Below are 17,375 nucleotides of genomic sequence, written 5' to 3' on the forward strand. Positions count from 1 at the left end.
CCTGTTAGACTTCAAGGTTGAGGCATTGCGCATTCAGGTGAGGGCACAGGTAAGTCCCATTTTCCCGGCTGGCTGACGGTGCGGGGGCAAGCGCTGCACTGCGGTTGAGGCAAGTTTGCAGGGGCTGAGGGCAAGAGCTGCCCTGTGGTTGAGGTGACTTGGGGGGGAGTTGGGGGCAAGGGCTGCCCTGTGGTTGAGGTGACTTGGGGGGGAATTGGGGGCAAGGGCTGCACTGTGGTTGTGGCGACTTGGGAGGTGGGGGAGGGTGCGACGGGCTGCCTTGTGGTTGATGGTAGCCCGCAAGCACGTGTAAGAGGGGTGGAGGGGGTTTGGGGGGAGGGAAATGGCCACGCATTAGGGAAATCTTGTATAAAGTGACCATTCCAACGCAACCGAGACCACTCAGGTGTAGCCATGTTGACATGCTTGGAGTCGGGTCTCTAGCTTATCTGCCCACTCAAGCAATGCATAGACGTGGAAGTGCTACCAAATGCTGCAGAGATTTTCACCCCTCAGGTACAGACTCCAACCTAATGAGCATTTTAATGCAATGCAGAATAATTGGATGCGTGTACACGTTGTACAATCTCCTTGTGAAAGCTAGCCATGGAGTAGTCACTGGTGGAGGAGCTCACAGCCCCTTGCAATGTCATCATCCCGGTTTGGACCAGTCTCCCCCATGGTTCAAGCTAACAGTGCAGCCTTACAGCGCGAGTTAGGAGAATGCCTGTGCCTGAGCTGATAGCGCAGCATGCAGTCCAGTGGGCAAAGCTGCTGCCAATTGATCAGGTGAGTAGGGCGGAGTTGGGTGGTGTTTTGGGCAGCCATGCAGTGCACTAAACTCTGGCCATCGAAGTGGTTGCCAGCACTCTCTGAGATGCATTAAGGGGTTTTCATATTAAACAAAGGGAGGTTCTTAGTACACCTATGCTAAACCACGCATCTCTTTTTTCTTATTCATCGACGGGATGTGGGCTTTGCTGACCGGGCCAGCATTTATTTCCTATCCCTAGTTTGCCCTTGAGAAGGTGGTGATGGGCTGCCTTCTTGAATCACTGCAGTCCGTGTGGTGTAAGTACACCCACAGTGCTGTTAGGAAGGGAGCTCAAGGATTTTGGCCCCAGCAGGAGGAGTATGTCAGGAGCATGGAGCCTGGCGACCTAGTTGTATGCCTCATGGCTTACAGAGAGCGAAGAGGAAGAAGAAGAGAGTGCTGGAGGCGCCTGGCTGGGCAGAGGGAGGAGTAGTAGCCTCAGGAAGAAGGGATGGCTGGCGCTCGCGCACACACCGCTGAAGAGTCACAGTGAGCTGTCACTGGTCGGCGCCTAGCTAGACCCACGGTCTATAGGTGCCGCCTTTCATTCCTGCAGATGACCGAGAACCAGTGTTGCCAAAGACTGCGCATGTTCAGGAAACTGGCTGGTCACATCTGCCACCTGCTACAAGATTTGGCATGGTCATGGAGGGTATCCACTGCCAGTGGCCGTGAAAATGACCGTGGCATGCAATTTTTACGCCAGTGGCTCCTTTCAGGGCTCCACAGGTGACCTCTGTGTATATCACACATCTCCACCCACAAATGCATCCATGAGTTCACGGACGCCATCTTCGCAAAGACATACAACTTTGTGCACTTCACCTGGGATCAGGAAAGCCAGGAAGCAAGAGCGCTGGGATTTGCGCAGATCCCAGATCTCAGGTTTCCCACAGGTGCAGGGTTCCATCGACTGCACTCGTGGCATTCACATCTCCGTGGCAACACACGGTCTACTATGTCAACCGCAAGGGCTTCCACTTGCTGAATGTTCAGCTAGTGTGCAACCACCACTAACAGATCGTGCAGGTCTGCGCATGGTCCCAGGGAGTGTCCACGATTCCTACATTCTCAGCAGGCCTTAGATCCCTGATGCCTTCCAAGGTCCACAGAGGCTGCAGGGATGGCTCCTCAGGGACAAGGGCTACCCGCAGAGGACGTGACTGATGACACCCGTGCGGCGGCCTCAAACTGCAGCAGAGCGAAGGTATAACGAGGCTCATGCTACAGCTTGCAACTTGGGGTGGAGCAAAGTATCAGGATGCTGAAAATTAGTTTCTGGCGCCTGGGTCATCTGGTGGAGTCCTGCAATGTAGTCCACAGAGGTTGTGACATGTTGTCATCGCCTGCTGTGCGTTTTACAACCTGACGCTGTAATTGGGAGAGGAGCTGGCTGAGGATGAGAACTTGGAGGTGAGTGCATGGTAAGGTTACACAGGCTGGATGTCTCCTACGTTGAGGGGGATGTCAACGGATGAGGGTGAGGAGGTCCTCGAAGGTGAAGATGACGGTGATGAGGCCATCGCACTGGCCAGACGAGTTAGGCGCACTCAGACCCTCATAGCTGCTAGATTTGTGGAGGATGATGACAACATGCAGTGAGGAGACACCATTGATCGTCACATTGCATCTGTGAACGTTTGATTCCAACCTGGCTGATGGCAGCGCATATACTGTCTGTGATAATGCTCCTGTCATGGAGATGCAGCAGAAACCCTAGTCGTCACTCGATTTCAGGAGGATGATGGTGACATGCAGTGAGGACACTCTATAGATCTTCACATAGCCCCTGAGAATGTCTGAGTCCTGTCTGGCCAAGGGCAGCTCGCTTGCTCTTTGTGATCAGGATCATATCATAGCGATGCGTCAGCCTTCAGCACCTGACCCCTTCAGGAACACAGTGCCATTGGTCACATGCTGAAGAGCTGGGGGGCCAGCCCCACTTCAAAGGTGTTGAGAGCGCACAGAGGATGACAGAACTCTGTGATGCCTGCCCATGACATTCTGACTGCAATGACAAGCACCGTCGAGGTGCGGGCATCACGAATGTATCCATTGAGTGTGAACCCGGCCCATCACTTTGGCCTGAAGGCTGCACCAAGCACCGGGAAGAGGCCCTGGACTGAGATACCTGCCTTTATCTCATGCAGGAACCAAGGTTTCACATTTGAGTGACACGAACACTGCTCATCAGAACAAGGAGCCATCGACAAGGAGACGTTCTTGGAAGTTTATTTACAATAGTGAACATTATGTACAAGTGATTAACACCCATGCCCGGGCTGTGCAACTAATTCTCCTTAACTTTACTAACCCTGCCGCCGCATTTTGATGCTCTCCCGACATCCACAGCGAAGATGAAGGCAGCCTGCTGACTGCTACACCCTGTCTGTGATGACCTTGATGGGCAGCCTCTGGAGGGCCCCAGCCTCCTTTCGGGGTCCTGCTGTTTGGCAGTGGTACCTTCCTCGGCCTGTGGAGCTGCAGCTGCTGGGGTCACAGGAAGAGGGGCCAGGTACTCTCGAAATCACCTGGGTGGATGACCCCGGGGTGTGCACTTGCTGACTCTCCTCCCTATGGGTGCTCAAGGGTGAGATCGAGCTGCCCTGCACCCCTCTCACGTTGACACTGCTGGAGGCCAACTATGGCGTCAGCAATGGAGTTCAGCCCGTGCAGCAGTGTAGGACAGATGTCCTGGAACATGGTCCCCATGTCAGCCATCATCCTACCAGTGCTGACTTTGGCACGTTTTCATGCCGACGCTATCACCCCAGATTGCAGGAGGACGGACTCCTCAGATTGCAAGGCACAATGGAGGGGTGCAGCGGACATCCCTTCTTGATGTTCCTGAGCTAGCCTTTGCAGCTCCAGCAACTGAGGTATGACTGAGTCCAGAGACTCGTCATCCGACTCGGACTCAGCAGATTCCTGGTCTCCAGCAGCCCCCCGAGTGCCAGACACCTGGGAAGTCCCTGCTGCTGCCTGCTGTGGATCAGATAGTGTGATGTGATCCCGAGGCTACTCTAGAACTAGGTCTCACCAAGGTGTGTCTCTGCGCTGGTGGAGGATGTGGGTGAGCACTGAGATGGGATTTCAAAGAGGCTGCCTTCGAATTCTTCTTCCGAGGTGTTTTTGGGGCTTGGTTGGTGGCCCTGGGTTGTGGACTCCCTCGGCTGTTTCGCAGGTGTGCCTGCGAAAGCAAGGAGAGCTGCTTAGTGCATGGCAGTGGCCTGTGAAACAAAACACATCACGCAAGCATGGTTGTCTGATGGATGTTGCACTGCTGGACCCTCAATTGGTTGAGCACCGCCGACTTCACTGTCAGCACAGAGCCGGCCAGCTGGATTACTCAATTTTCAAAGTCTGTGAGGACCTCGATGTCGGGCATTCCTCCACCAGTCTGCGACTTCTTCCTCTTGTGTGCCAGTTTGTTCTGCATGAGTACAGATGGAGAGAGTGTAAGGACTCCTGCCAGGCCAGATGATAAGTATGCCTGGCATGTGTGAGTGTTGAGTGGTGGCATGGATGGGCTGAGGACAATGATGGTGAGTGTGAGAGAGTGAATGGTGATGTCACTTGAACCGGCAGTGAGTGAGGGCCCTGTGGATGTGTGATGGGCTTGTGAGTGAGAGAGTTCAGAGTGGTGAGAAGAGTGACTCACCCTGGGGGAGCAGAGGAGATCACTCATCCTCTTGCGGCACTGGGTGGCTGTCCTCTTTTGCAGGGGTTTGACACTGACCACCACTGTCACCCCCTCCCAAGCTGGAGTGGTAATGTTGCTGCCCCTCCTGTGGCCATAGAGGAGGTAGAGGACAACATGGCAGGCCTCCACGGTGTCCAAAAGGTGCTCAACAGATGCATCACTGATTCGGGGGCTGCATTCTTCTTGCCTTTCAGGGCCATGTCTTCTGTGCAGTAGCCCTGGGCTGGAAGCACTGAAGGGTGTGCGTGTGGCTGCACTTTAAATATGGCACCCGGCATGAGGAAGCGGCGAGATGATGGTGTGGTGGGCGAATGAGAGCTCGCCTGCAATCAAAATGGCGTGTTTCCCGGGAATGCATGATTACTGATTGGGATGCTACAGCATGAAAAGCTGCCATTGCGGCTGGTGGGTAAAACGTTCTCTTTCCTGCCTGCTACCGCACTTAGTGCAAATCTGGAACAATTCCACCATATAACTTAAGAATTCCTACTCCACAAAGCTCAGCACAGATTGCTTATGTCTTTCATTGTGATTGGAGTTTGGAACCGTTGGCTGCTTGAGAATTGCATTGCCCACAAGCAATATTGCACCATGAACTTCTACAGAAGACTGCTTAACGTGACAATGAACAGCCTGTAAAAATACCTCTTAAAAATGTATCTTAGCCTGCTGTAGACTGACCATATTCTTGTTTTCTAGTTATTCTATCTGAATTTTCTTTGTGTTGTTGCGTCTGTGCATTATTTAACTGTAATTAAGCCTTTTATGAAATAGTTTTAGTCTCAATGTGTTATTCTGACCAGGTTTTTTTTTACAGTGAGTTGTTATGATCTAAAATGCATTGTTGTAAAGGTGGTGGAAGGAGATTCAGTCATAACTTTCAAAAGGCAATTAATTGAATGTTTACTTGGAAAGGAAACATTTGCACAGTTTTCGGGAAAGAGCAGGGGAGTTGGACTAAGTGGGCAGATCTTTCAGAGCCAGCACAGGCACAATAGGCTGAATGACCACCTTCTGTGCTGTATTTTTTCTATGATAAAGAAGTTGAGAATATGATTGGCATTCTACATATGCAGAAGTTCATACCACAGCTGGGATGTTAATTCAGTGGCATGCTATCCCATTCATGGCACATTTTAGGGCACAAATTGGCGCCTCAAACTCCACCTACTTGTGGAAGCCTTTTTTGTTGCTCCGAGCACAAGACAAACATTTTGGCAACAAACTTGAACAATAGCAAAAGCACAGGCCATAATTCATCCTAAATCAATGATCTGACACAGAAGCCCGAAGGATGACTCATAGGAAAAATGTAAAATTCACTGATTTAATAGGGGACAATGTCAGAACACATTAAACGGGAGCTTTACCTTGCATTTAAGTTAAACTTGACAGTGACGGTAACCGTGGAATAAATCTGCTTTGTTCCTCATTGCTTGATCAGCACAAATAAATGAAAACCCAAGTCATAAGTAATAGTCGCATAGTGGTTATGTTACTGAACTAGTAATTCAAAGGCCTGGACTAATGATTTGGAGGCACAAGTTCAATTCCCACCATGACAGCTTGGGAATTTAAGGCAGTTAATTAAATGAATGTGGAATGTAAAAAGCTGGTAACAATAATGGCAGCCATGTAACTGCCCAACTGTTATATAAAAAAACATTTGATTCGCTAATGTCCTCTACAGGAGGAAGTCTTCCATTATTACCTGGTCTGTCCTATATGAGACAGCAATGTGCTTGACTCTCAACTGCGCCCTGAAATGCAAATCACTCATTTTACAAGAGCAATTAGTGCTGGCCTTGCCAGTGATGCCCACATCCTGTGAATGAATTAAAAACAAATTGCCTTCAAAGTGTTACTTTTCGAAAGACACCATCACCTTGAGGACTAAATCTTTTTGAATCTTAAATGTAAACCCCAGGTTAGCTTTTCAAATTAAGTAACACTTCTTAGCTGTGATTGGTCTATTAAGTTCATAGATTTCATTCCATATTCCATTGAAATTTAATGTAGCAGTATGTCACAGAAGCCAATCTTGTCTTCCTTACCCAAGTTGTTTCCCTCAGAATGGATGTGAGATAACATGTTAGTTCCTTGCCATTACTCCAATACTCAAGTTAAATATTCGAAGTTGGCATTTTTAAACTACTTTCGTGTGAAACCTCTCCCCTGTTTCCTCTGTTTGAATGACAGAACATCTCCCATACCTATTGTTTTATAACTTGCACCAGTGTCAGTTTTAAGGGACCTGGAGCGACTGAAAACAAAATTCCCCCTTAAACTTCATAGTATTTATGGATATAAAAGAATAATTCCATGGGAATATACCAATCACAAGGCTCAAATAACTATAGTCAGAAGGATGATTCCTCACTTTAGCACTCCCAGCAGATCGCAGTATTCACAGGTAGGGCATGTGATTTTCTGAGACATGTTCCCTTCACACAGATCACAGAATTACATGTAAATGATCACTCATATCTCTTGCTCTCTCTTTTTAACCACTTCTTTTTTGGATCCAACCTAATACAGTTTCGAAAATTGAGAAGTGAGGATTTAGACACCAACTAAGATTTCCAGCTGTGCTGTGTACTTATACACCAATTTATTTTCCATGTTCGTGGTGACATTTTATTGCCTAGAAATAAAGAGCACTCATCAATTTTTATTTTCAGTTTTCTCACTTTAAATCACGTCTTAAATCTTTTACTCATGCCTTTACACAATAGCAGGCAGCACATAAGGCCTGATTCCAATGCTGCTGTTCTTCGTTTGTCATGTTTTTTTTATTCATTCACGGGATGTGGGCTTCATTGGCTGGACCAACATTTATTGCCCATCCCTAGTTACCCTTGAGAAGGTGGTGGTGAGCTGCTTTCTTGAACCGCTGCAGTCCCTGTGGTGTAGGCACACCCACAGTACTGTTAGGGAGGGGGTTCCAGGATTTTGACCCAGCGACAGTGAAGAAACGGCGATATATTTCCAAGTCAGGATGGTGTGTGGCTTGGAGGGGATCTTCCAGGTGTTGGTGTTCCCACATTTTTACTGCCCTTGTCCTTCTAGATGGTAACGGTCGTGAGTTTGGAAGGTCCTGCCCGAAAGCCTTTGTGAGTTTCCGCAGTGCACCTTGTAGATGGCACACACTGCTGCTACTGTGCGTCAGTGGTGGAGGGAGTGAATATTTGTGGATGTGATGCCAATCAAGCAGGTTGTCTTGTCCTAGATGGTGTCAAGCTTCTTGAGTGTTGTTGGAGCTGCACTCATCCATGCAATTGGGGAGTATTCCATCACACTCCTGAATTGTGCCTTGTAGATGGTGGACAGGCTTTGGGGAGTCAGGAGGTGAGTTACTCATCGCAGGATTCCTAGCTCTGATCTGCTCTGCTCTTGCAGCCACAGTATTTATATGGCAAGTCCAGTTCAGTTTCTGGTCAATGGTAACCCCCCAGGATGTTGATAGTGGGGGATTCAGTGATGGTAATGCCATTGAACATCAAGGGGCGATGGTTAGATTCTCTTGTTGGAAGTGGTCATTGCCCGATACTTGTGTGGCGTGATTGTTACTTGCCACTTGTCAATCCAAGCCTGGATATTGTCTAGGCCTTGCTGCATTTGGACATGGACTGCTTCAGTATCTGAGGAATCACGAATGGTGCTGAACATTGTGCAACTATCAGCGAACATTCCCACTTCTGACCTTATGTTGGAAGGAAGGTCATTGATGAAGCAGCTGAAGATGGTTAGGCCGAGGACACTACCCTGAGGAACTCCTGCAGTGATATCTTGGAGCTGAGATGACTGACCTCCAACAACCACATCTATCTTCCTTTGTGCTAGGTATGACTCCAATCAGTGGAGAGATTTTCCCCCTGATTCCCATTGACTCATTTTGCTAGGGCTCCTCGATGCTACGCTTGGTCAAATGCGGCCTTGGTGTCAAAGGCAGTCACTCTCACCTCACCTCGGGAGCTCAGCTCTTTTGTCCATGTTTGAACCAAGGCTGTAATGAGGTCAGGAGCTGAGTGGCCCTGACGGAACCCACACTGGGTGTCAGTGAGCAGGTTATTGCTTAGCAAGTGTCGCTTGATAGCAGTGTTGATGTCCCCTTCCATTACTTTACTGATGATCGAGAGTAGACTGATGGGGTGGTAATTGGCCAGGTTGGATTTGTCCTGCATTTTGTGTACAGGACATAGCTGGACACATAGCCGGGTAGTTGCCAGCGTTGTAGCTGTACTGGAACAGCTTGGCTAGGGGTGCGGCAAGTTCTGGAGCACAAGTCTTCGGTACTATTGTCGAAATATTGTCAGGGCCCATAGCCTTTGCACTATCCAGTTCCTTCAGCTGTATGTACTGTAGCATAGACTTTACCTTTAGACTTCATTAACCTAATCTTGGAATCACCTGACTTCTTAATTTACTTTGCCTTCTTCTTTTCCACTTTTCAGCCTTGTTCAGTTCTTGAACCAAGGACTTTGATTCTTCATTTTTTTTTAAATTTCCTTTAGTTCCTCTCCCCATTCCTGAACATGATCTCATCATACCATTCATCCTTTCCACGTTTCAGAAGTGATTGCTGTTCTTGTGCTATCCCAAGCAACTGAGTGTTGGTAAACTGTTGAACTGTATAAGACATTGCAGCTAAGTCCCATTTTGTCAACAATATCGACATGTTTGTGCTTTCTAGATGAAACTGAAAAATGATCAGGAGCATGAGTTTTGTTTGATCTTTTCTCTCCCCTCCCACCCCTGTATTCCCCCACCCCCAACCTTTTCCACAACAATCCCAAGTCTGGGGCCATTTCAGTGTTTATATTTGTTCACAGGATGTGGGCCTCACTGGCAAAGCCATCATTTATTGCCCATCCTGTTGCTGCAAGGCTCCTTTGACGGCACCTTCCAAACCCATGACCTCTACCAACAAAACGACAAGGGCAGCAGATGCATGGGAACACCATCACCTGCAAGTTCCCCTCCAAACCACACACCACCCTGACTTGGAACTATATCGCTGTTCCTTCACTGTCGCCAAGTCAAAATCCTGGAACTCCCTCCCTTACAGCACCAAGGGTATACCTATATACATGGATTGCAGTGGTTAAAGGCAGTGGCGCACGTTCATTTTCTCGAGGGCAATTAGGGATGGGGAATAAATGATGGCTTTGTCAGTGAGTGCATCTTGTAGGTGGTACACACTGCTGCCTCTGTGCATTGGTGTTGGAGGGAGTGAATGTTTAAGGTTGTGGATGGTGTGGCAATGAAGCAGACTGCTTTGTCCTGGATGGTGTCGAGTTTCTTGAATGTTACTGGAGCTGTACTCATCCAGGCAAGTGGAGAATATTCCATCACACTCCTGACTTGTGCCTTGTAGTTGGTAGGCAGGCTTTGAGGAGCCAGGAGGCAAGTTAGCCTCCACAGAATTCCCAGCCTCTGACCTGCCCTTGTAGCCACAGTATTTATAAGGCTGGCCCAGTTCAGTTTCTGGTCAATGTTAACCCCCAGGATGTTGATATTGGTGAATTCACCGATGGTAATGCCATTGAATGCCAAGGGGAGATGGTTAGATTCTCTGTTGTTGGAGATGGTCATTGCCTAGCACTTGTGTGGCCTCGAATATTACCTGCCATTTATTAGCATAAGCCTAAATATTGTCCAAGCCTTCCTGCGTATGGACACAGACTGCTTCATTATTTGAGGAGTCTCGAATGGTGCTAAACATTGTGCAATCATTAGCGACAATCCCCACTTCTGACTTTATGATGGAGGGAAAGTCATTGATGAAGCAGCTGAAGATGGTTAGGCCTAGGACACTACCCTGAGGAACTCCTGTAGTGATGTCCTGGAGCTGAGATGACTGACCACTAACAGCCCAACCATCTTCCTTTGTGCTAGGTATGACTCCAACCATCGGAGAGTTTTCCCCCTGATTCCCATTAACTTCAGTTTTGCTAGGGCTCCTTGATGCCATACTCAGTCAAATGCTGCTTTGATGTGAAGGGCAGTCACTCTCACCTCAACTCATGAGTTCAGCTCTTTTGTCCATGTTTGGATCAAGGCTGTAATGAGGTCAGGAGCTGAGTGGCCCTGGTGGAACCCAGAATAGTGAATAGTGCCCTTACTCCTGCTTAGAGCAACCAACCACCTGTTGAAGATAGAATTGAGTTTTTTGGCTCCGTTCCGTTCTGATCAACAATTCCTTCAGAGAACAATGAACCCCCTGAATGCTCTGGTTACACTGGTCTCCATGTGATGTCTTTACACACATTGGTGCTGAGACGACAAACTCTGGAGGTTAGCGTCTTAACCATCATCTATGACTTAATAATTCTGTGAGTTGCACTGATGCTGTGTACCACACTGTGTTTCAGTTTATTGAATAATAGAAAACAAACTAACAAAGAGAAAAGTTTCAGGTCTATGGGGAAAGAGCAGGGGATAGTAGGGAAATAATTGGATACAGTAGCTTTTTCAAAGAGCCATCACAGACTTGATGTGCTGAATGATCTCCTCCTGTGCTGTGTGATTCTAAGCTGATTGTGGCAATCAAACTCACTGAGAAAGCAACAGCAATTTTGCACAAATTTGTGCCTCCAACTTAATGAAAGTTAAATTGCTAATGCTAAAATACAGTATCTAGCAGTATATGGATTAGTAAATGAGTATCAAGAATCTTAAGTACCCTATTTTTTTTAAAAAAACTATCATGAGAGGTTTTGAAAAAAAAAATCTAATTGGTAATGATTTTGAAGTGAGCCACTAATTGTAGGGTGTGTTGCCAGCTATACCTCTCATTTTAAAAACAAACTAACCACTTTTTTCTTGTGAATAAATTGAACAGAAAGTGCTGATTCTCTCTGTGAGAGCATGCTTGGCTGATTAATTGCAAGAAAAATGCAAAAAGCTCTGAATTAATATAGAGTGTGGAAATGTCCATATTGTTAAATTACACCAATTCGTTGTTCTTTAATGATATCATCATTACTCCTTTTAAAGAGAATTGTACTCTTGAGGAAGTACTTTCAATGTAGTCTTTCTTCTCTCAAAAATTACTTCACTGAAACAAAAAGAGTAAACTGAATTTAAAATGTCAGTTTGAAAGAAGATACTCCTTGATACTCCACAAAAAGCAGAGACCTAGCATCTTGGATGTTCTCCACCAGTACCCCCTTGTTTGGCCCCCCTGTTTGGCACACTCTGGATTTGCCAGAAAAGACAGCCAAATTTTGGCTAGCTGCAGCTAGCAAGAGGCATCATTCCCACATGCTGTTATGGCGGAATAAATAACAACATGGTTTTCTTTTTTAAAAGTGCATAGTTGGACTGAGGGTCATGGTTGATATTCAGATGGTGTAATTACATCATGGAAATGCTGCTGAGTGCATTGGCAACTAGCCCAGGACTGACCCACTGAATACATTATCTGCATGGGTCTTTTCCTGTTGCAAGGCAAAATAAGAGTATCCCTTACATTTAAAATTCTTCTCCTTTAAATACTGCTGAGAGAGACGGTAATTTTAAGTTCATCAGTTGTTATTTTTTGAAAGAAACACATCCTTTGATAGGCTGGGGGAGGATGGAGAACTGGGAAGATGGTGTGTGGTACAGAGAAACTTCAGAAAGTGGAAATAATAAAATACAGTCGTTCAAAGTACATCCTAATTTTTTTTTCAAGGCATCCCAAAGATGGCAACTTTGAAGCATTTAAAACATTACTGAAGTGAGTGGCCATAAGTGTTTACGTGTAGGTGAAGAAAGGGGTTGTTGATCCATAAGCAGTTCAACTAACCACTAGAGGCTTAATTCCCAGTAAATGGTAAAGCAAATGTTGATCTTGGCTAAGCTGAAGTACTGAGACTGAAACAGGTGAGATGTATTGCCAGAATGATACCTATTTTGCAGTACTTCAATGATTTCTGTAACACTTTCAGATATCCTCATGCATCTTGTGTCCTGGGGACTTTAAACACTTCAAAAAAGGTAACTAGGTAGCAAAAGGGTTATGTTTTCCTCTGTTCACTATCTATAGAAAAATACACTTTAAAAAATAATTTGTTGGTTGTAGAACACTTTAGAATGTCCATAAATTGTGAAAGGCACTATATAAATGATAGTTAATTGCATAATGATGTTAGTTTAAAAAGTTGACATGTTTAAAGCTGTTTTCCCTACTTTATGCAAACTGACTTACTATATTAGCGAGCAAAACAAAGTATACCCTGTTGGATATGGAAAAAACTTATATTGATGCATTCCAATTCTCTGGAAAACAGTTAAAAATTAGCAAACTTTTGAGATCCAATAAAGTGGCAAGAGGAATAGAAATAAAAACCTAATCCAGATGGGCCACACTCAACTTTCAAGTTCCTTCATTTTTTCCATCTATTTTGGCTCATACTTTATTTCATTCTGCATCATCTCGGAAACTGCTCCTATCCAGGATATTTCCAATTCCAGTTATATGACATGGGATTTGGGTCTTTTACTGATGTTTTGGGATTGTATTTTGTTATGGCATCAGTTTTTCTTTGAAAACCATAACTAAGCATGCATCCTTGCTCATTCAGATATTTTATTCCTGTTGTACAAATTTGCAAGCATTTAAATAAACATTATCGCCTTTGTTAAATTCAAATACATTGTTTCAAATCTAGTAAACTTTGTATACTTTGTGTGCTATTTGTCTAATAGAAGTCTATCACTTCAGCTCACGTAGTTCAATTCTATTTTTTAAATATCAGGTACAAACTCACCTCTTAAGACCATTGGAGTTTAACTCTTCTAGTTTATGAAGTGTGGTCCTTCCAGCATTTTTAGCCATAGGTTTGCCTATCTTGTGCACAAGAATTCTTTAGCTATTGACTTGGAGCATTTTTGTGTTAAGTGCATTCCTTGAAAGTTTAGCTGCCCATTTTTGTTGAAGTATTGATTTGTATTTGTTATCACTCTGCTTTAATCCAGGAGGGCAGAGTACAAATTGATACATTGAATAGTTTCTTATGGCAAGTAACACTTTTATCCAACTCAACAAATGTGGCAAGTGGGACCAAAACAAAAATAAAATATCTCCCCCAATCTCATTTTTTCATTACAATTTCTCTGCGAGTCATACCCTGAGGTACAGTTCCACTCCAAGCTATCTTGCTGAAAAGGAATAATTCATGTGTAAACCTAGAGTGGAAGCATCAGTAAGGCACTCTATGATGAAGAGGCTGGAAGGGGGTTAATTGATGTGGGGTTGGGTGTACACTGCTGAGCCTGATCTTGTCCTCAGTCAGCATCCCAAGATGTGTACTTCTAGTAGTAACTTCTGGAAGAGGTCAGGAGCAGAAACTTTACATGATCTTCCTTTCCCTATTGTGAGAGGATGCAGATTTAGGATCATTGCCCAAAAGAATGAGAGGGCAGATGAGAGAACTTTTTTTTTGATGCAGCAAATTATTGTTATCTGGAATTCACTGCCTGAAAGGAATGTGGAAGTGGATTCGGTATTAATTTCAAAAAAGAATTATATATATACTTGAAAAATTAAGAGCTACAGGGAAAGGGTAGGAAAGTAGGACTAATTAGACAGCTCTTTCAAAGAGCTGGTATAGATACGAATGGAGGCTGGATGGCCTCCTAACACAGAAGCATTGAAGTTACTGTGGTGCCCTGTCATAACTCCATTTGAGACCAATTAATGTAGCATTGATTGGGGATTAAACCTTGGACCTACCTGCTTTATTAGGCCCAGCTATCCCTTTTTGTAAAACTGCTGAGTATCCTGGAGGGGTATTAAGAGCTCTGATTTTACTAACAATGTGATTGTTGTAAAATTTCAAATTAAATAGCATCTGCTTAGGTTACAATTTACAATAATTCCTCTTAATTAAAATGCCAGGTACCATTTAGCCCATTAATCTGAATTCATACGTGTTTCAGTAGCTGTAATATTTGCATATTTTACAGGAATTACAACCTGATTGCGGCTTCTCTTTTTACTACAGAAAAACCCAGCATGGCTCATTAGACCAGAGTTCTCCACCTCAAAGCAGCATATCTGCCTCATATAATCATCCAGTTCTCGGGATGTATGATCCCAAAGATGACTTCCCGCTCAGAAAAACAGGTAATGTTGCACTGAAGTGCAGATTTTCATAGAACAACTGTTTTTTTTGATGATATGAAAGCAGACCTTTTGTCTTGCATCAAGTAGAGAAAATGTACATGCTTTATTTTATGTTGGATTGTTTTGGATGTAACTAACATGAAGCAGCTCAGTTGTAATGTTGCCACCTCTGAAGCAGGAAGTCACGGGTTCAAGCCCCATTCCAGAACTTGAGCAAATAGGTTAGCACTTCGCTGAAGTGCTGAAAGAGGACTTCATTGTTGGAAGCGCCATTTGTTAGAGCAAGTGAAACTAAGGCCCCACCTGCCTGTTGTTACTGCTTTTAAAATGTTTTATTGCTTACATTGATTCAGCCTGACTCTATGAAACAGGAAAGCAAGACCTGCCTCTGTTTAGGCAGTTCTGACGTAAAGAAGGTACCTCCTGTTTCATCAATGACCTTCCTCCCATCATAAGGTCAGAAGTGGGGATGTCCGCTAATGATTGCAGTATTCAGTTCCTTTGAAATTCCACAGCTAGATGCATGTCTTTAATGTAGTGCATTTCCTTTGTTCCTTGCAACAGGTACAATCAATGACCAGAGATATTTTAAAATTAGATGTGTTTGTAATCTAGAATAGTTGGGTACGGGCATAGTGATTACATTACTGACTCTTAACTGCACTCTGAAGTGACCCAGCAAACCGCCCAGTTATACTATCACCTTCTCAAGGCAACTAGACAATAGCTGTTTTGCCAATGAGGTTCATATCCTGAGAATGAATTTAGCCAATATCCCACTGAATGTAATTACCAGTTAGAGGTTTGGCGTTACAGCCCTCAAATGTTCCAGAGAGTTCTTTGTAATAACTACCTTGAGTGGTAAAAAAGAGTCTGACCTTGCCCTTATTCAGCAATAGAGTGCTATTTTGGCATTTCACATAGCTGCATCTAGGTGCTGAAATAGCCCAGGTCCTTTATCTTTTTACAACAATTTCAAAACCATGGATGTGACCTTGAAGTTAGGGTGATTTATTTTTAATAATACTGAAACATGGAAAAAAAAAGGAGCACAAATGTTCCTTTTGAATAACAATACAAATTAACCATCATCTCAGCTACAACAATGGCATCTACCGGATAGTGTGGAAAATTGCCCAGGTATCTTCTGTCCACAAAAAGTAGGACAAATCCAATCTGACCAATTACCATTTCATCAGCCTACTCTTAATCATCAGAAAAGTTATGAAAGGTGTTGTCACTGGTGCCACTTACTCACCAATAACCTGCTCACTGATGTTCAGTTTGAGTTCTGCCAGGCTCACTTGGCTCCAGACCTCTTTACAGCCTCGGTCCAAATATGGACAAAAGAGCTGAATTACAAAAGTGATGTAAGAATAACTGCCATTTACATCAAGGCAGCAGTTGATGAAGTATAGCTACAGTAAAACTGGGAATTGGAGGAAAATTCTCCTCTGGCTAGTGTCATGCCTAACACAAAGGAAAGTGGTTGATTGTTGGAGGCCAATCCTGTCAGCCTCAGGATACCATTGCAGGTGTTCCTCAGGGTAGTATCCAAGGCCCAACCGTCTTCAGCTGCTTCATCAATGACTTTCCCTTCATCAGAAGTCAGATGTGGGGATGTTCGCTGATGATTACACAGTGTTCAGGCCCAATAAAAATTCCTCAGATACTGAAGCAATTTGTGCCCACATACAGCAAGACCTGGACAACATCCAGATTTGGTTGGTAAGTGCAAGTAACCTTCAAGGCACTCAACTGTCAGGTAATGATCATCTGCAGTGAGAGTATACCTCTTCCCCTTCACATTCAGTGGCATTACCATTGCTGAATCTCCCACTAAATTGTGCTTTCAAGTCATGAAATGATCACCAGCATGCACAATGTAATTCGAGCTATTCATTGGATTGAGTAAGTGATGTAACATGTAAGAGTAGTAATCTATTTTACTGTATACATTTGGCTGTTATGATTAGATGGTAACGATCCCATTAAGGGAGAGTCTTAACTGGACCAGCTGCACAAGAGCAGGTCAGAGGCTTTGTATTCTGTGGTGAATGACTTGTCACATGACTCTCTAAAACCTGTCCATCATCTACAAGGCATGAGTCAGGCATGTGATGGAATGCTCACCCGCTTGCCAGGATGAGTGCAGCCCTGACAACACTCAAAGCTGAACACCATCCAGCACACAAAGTAGCCTTGCTCAATCAGTACCCCACTCACCACCTCAACATTCAGTCCCTCCACTGTGCACTGTGGCTGAATGTGTACCATCTTCAAGATACAGTGCAGCAACTCACCAAGGCTTCTTTGGCAAATCTGTGACCTCTAACACTTAGGGCAAGGTCAGCAGGTGCATGTGAGCACCATCACCTGTAAGCTCCCCTCCAGCTCCAAGCTACAGACCATCCCGACTTGGAAATATATAATTCATTGCCACTGGGTCAAAATTCTGGAACTTCCTACCTTGCAACACTGGGTTTACCTACACCACATGGACTGCAGTGTTTCAAGGCAGCGGTTCACCACCACTTGTTCAAGGACAATTAATGTTGGTAATAAATGATAACCTTGCCAGTGACCTGATGGGCATCCTTCATCCACAGTGTGCCCAACTCCAAAGGTTCTTATAAAGGGTAGTTTTGCACTGCGGGCTGACACCCATCAGGAACAGGAATGAGATTGACTAAATTAATTTCACATAGAAGCAGAGAAAGGAAGCCATTGTCCAATTGGCCTGG

General features: G+C 44.9%; 1 protein-coding gene across 1 annotated transcript in view; it reads left to right on the top strand.

Moving 5' to 3' along the window:
• Positions 1-17,375, top strand: part of hdac4 (histone deacetylase 4) — a 458,769-nt gene that overhangs the window by 288,175 nt on the left and 153,219 nt on the right. Inside the window, exon 7 of the mRNA XM_078551420.1 lies at positions 14,510-14,631. Coding sequence (XP_078407546.1) covers positions 14,510-14,631 — 122 coding nt within the window. The remainder of the gene's footprint in view (positions 1-14,509; positions 14,632-17,375) is intronic.

The sequence above is a fragment of the Cetorhinus maximus genome, chromosome 11 (genome assembly GCF_964194155.1).
Source record: "Cetorhinus maximus chromosome 11, sCetMax3.hap1.1, whole genome shotgun sequence".
In the NCBI taxonomy this organism is placed as follows: Eukaryota; Metazoa; Chordata; class Chondrichthyes; order Lamniformes; family Cetorhinidae; genus Cetorhinus; species Cetorhinus maximus.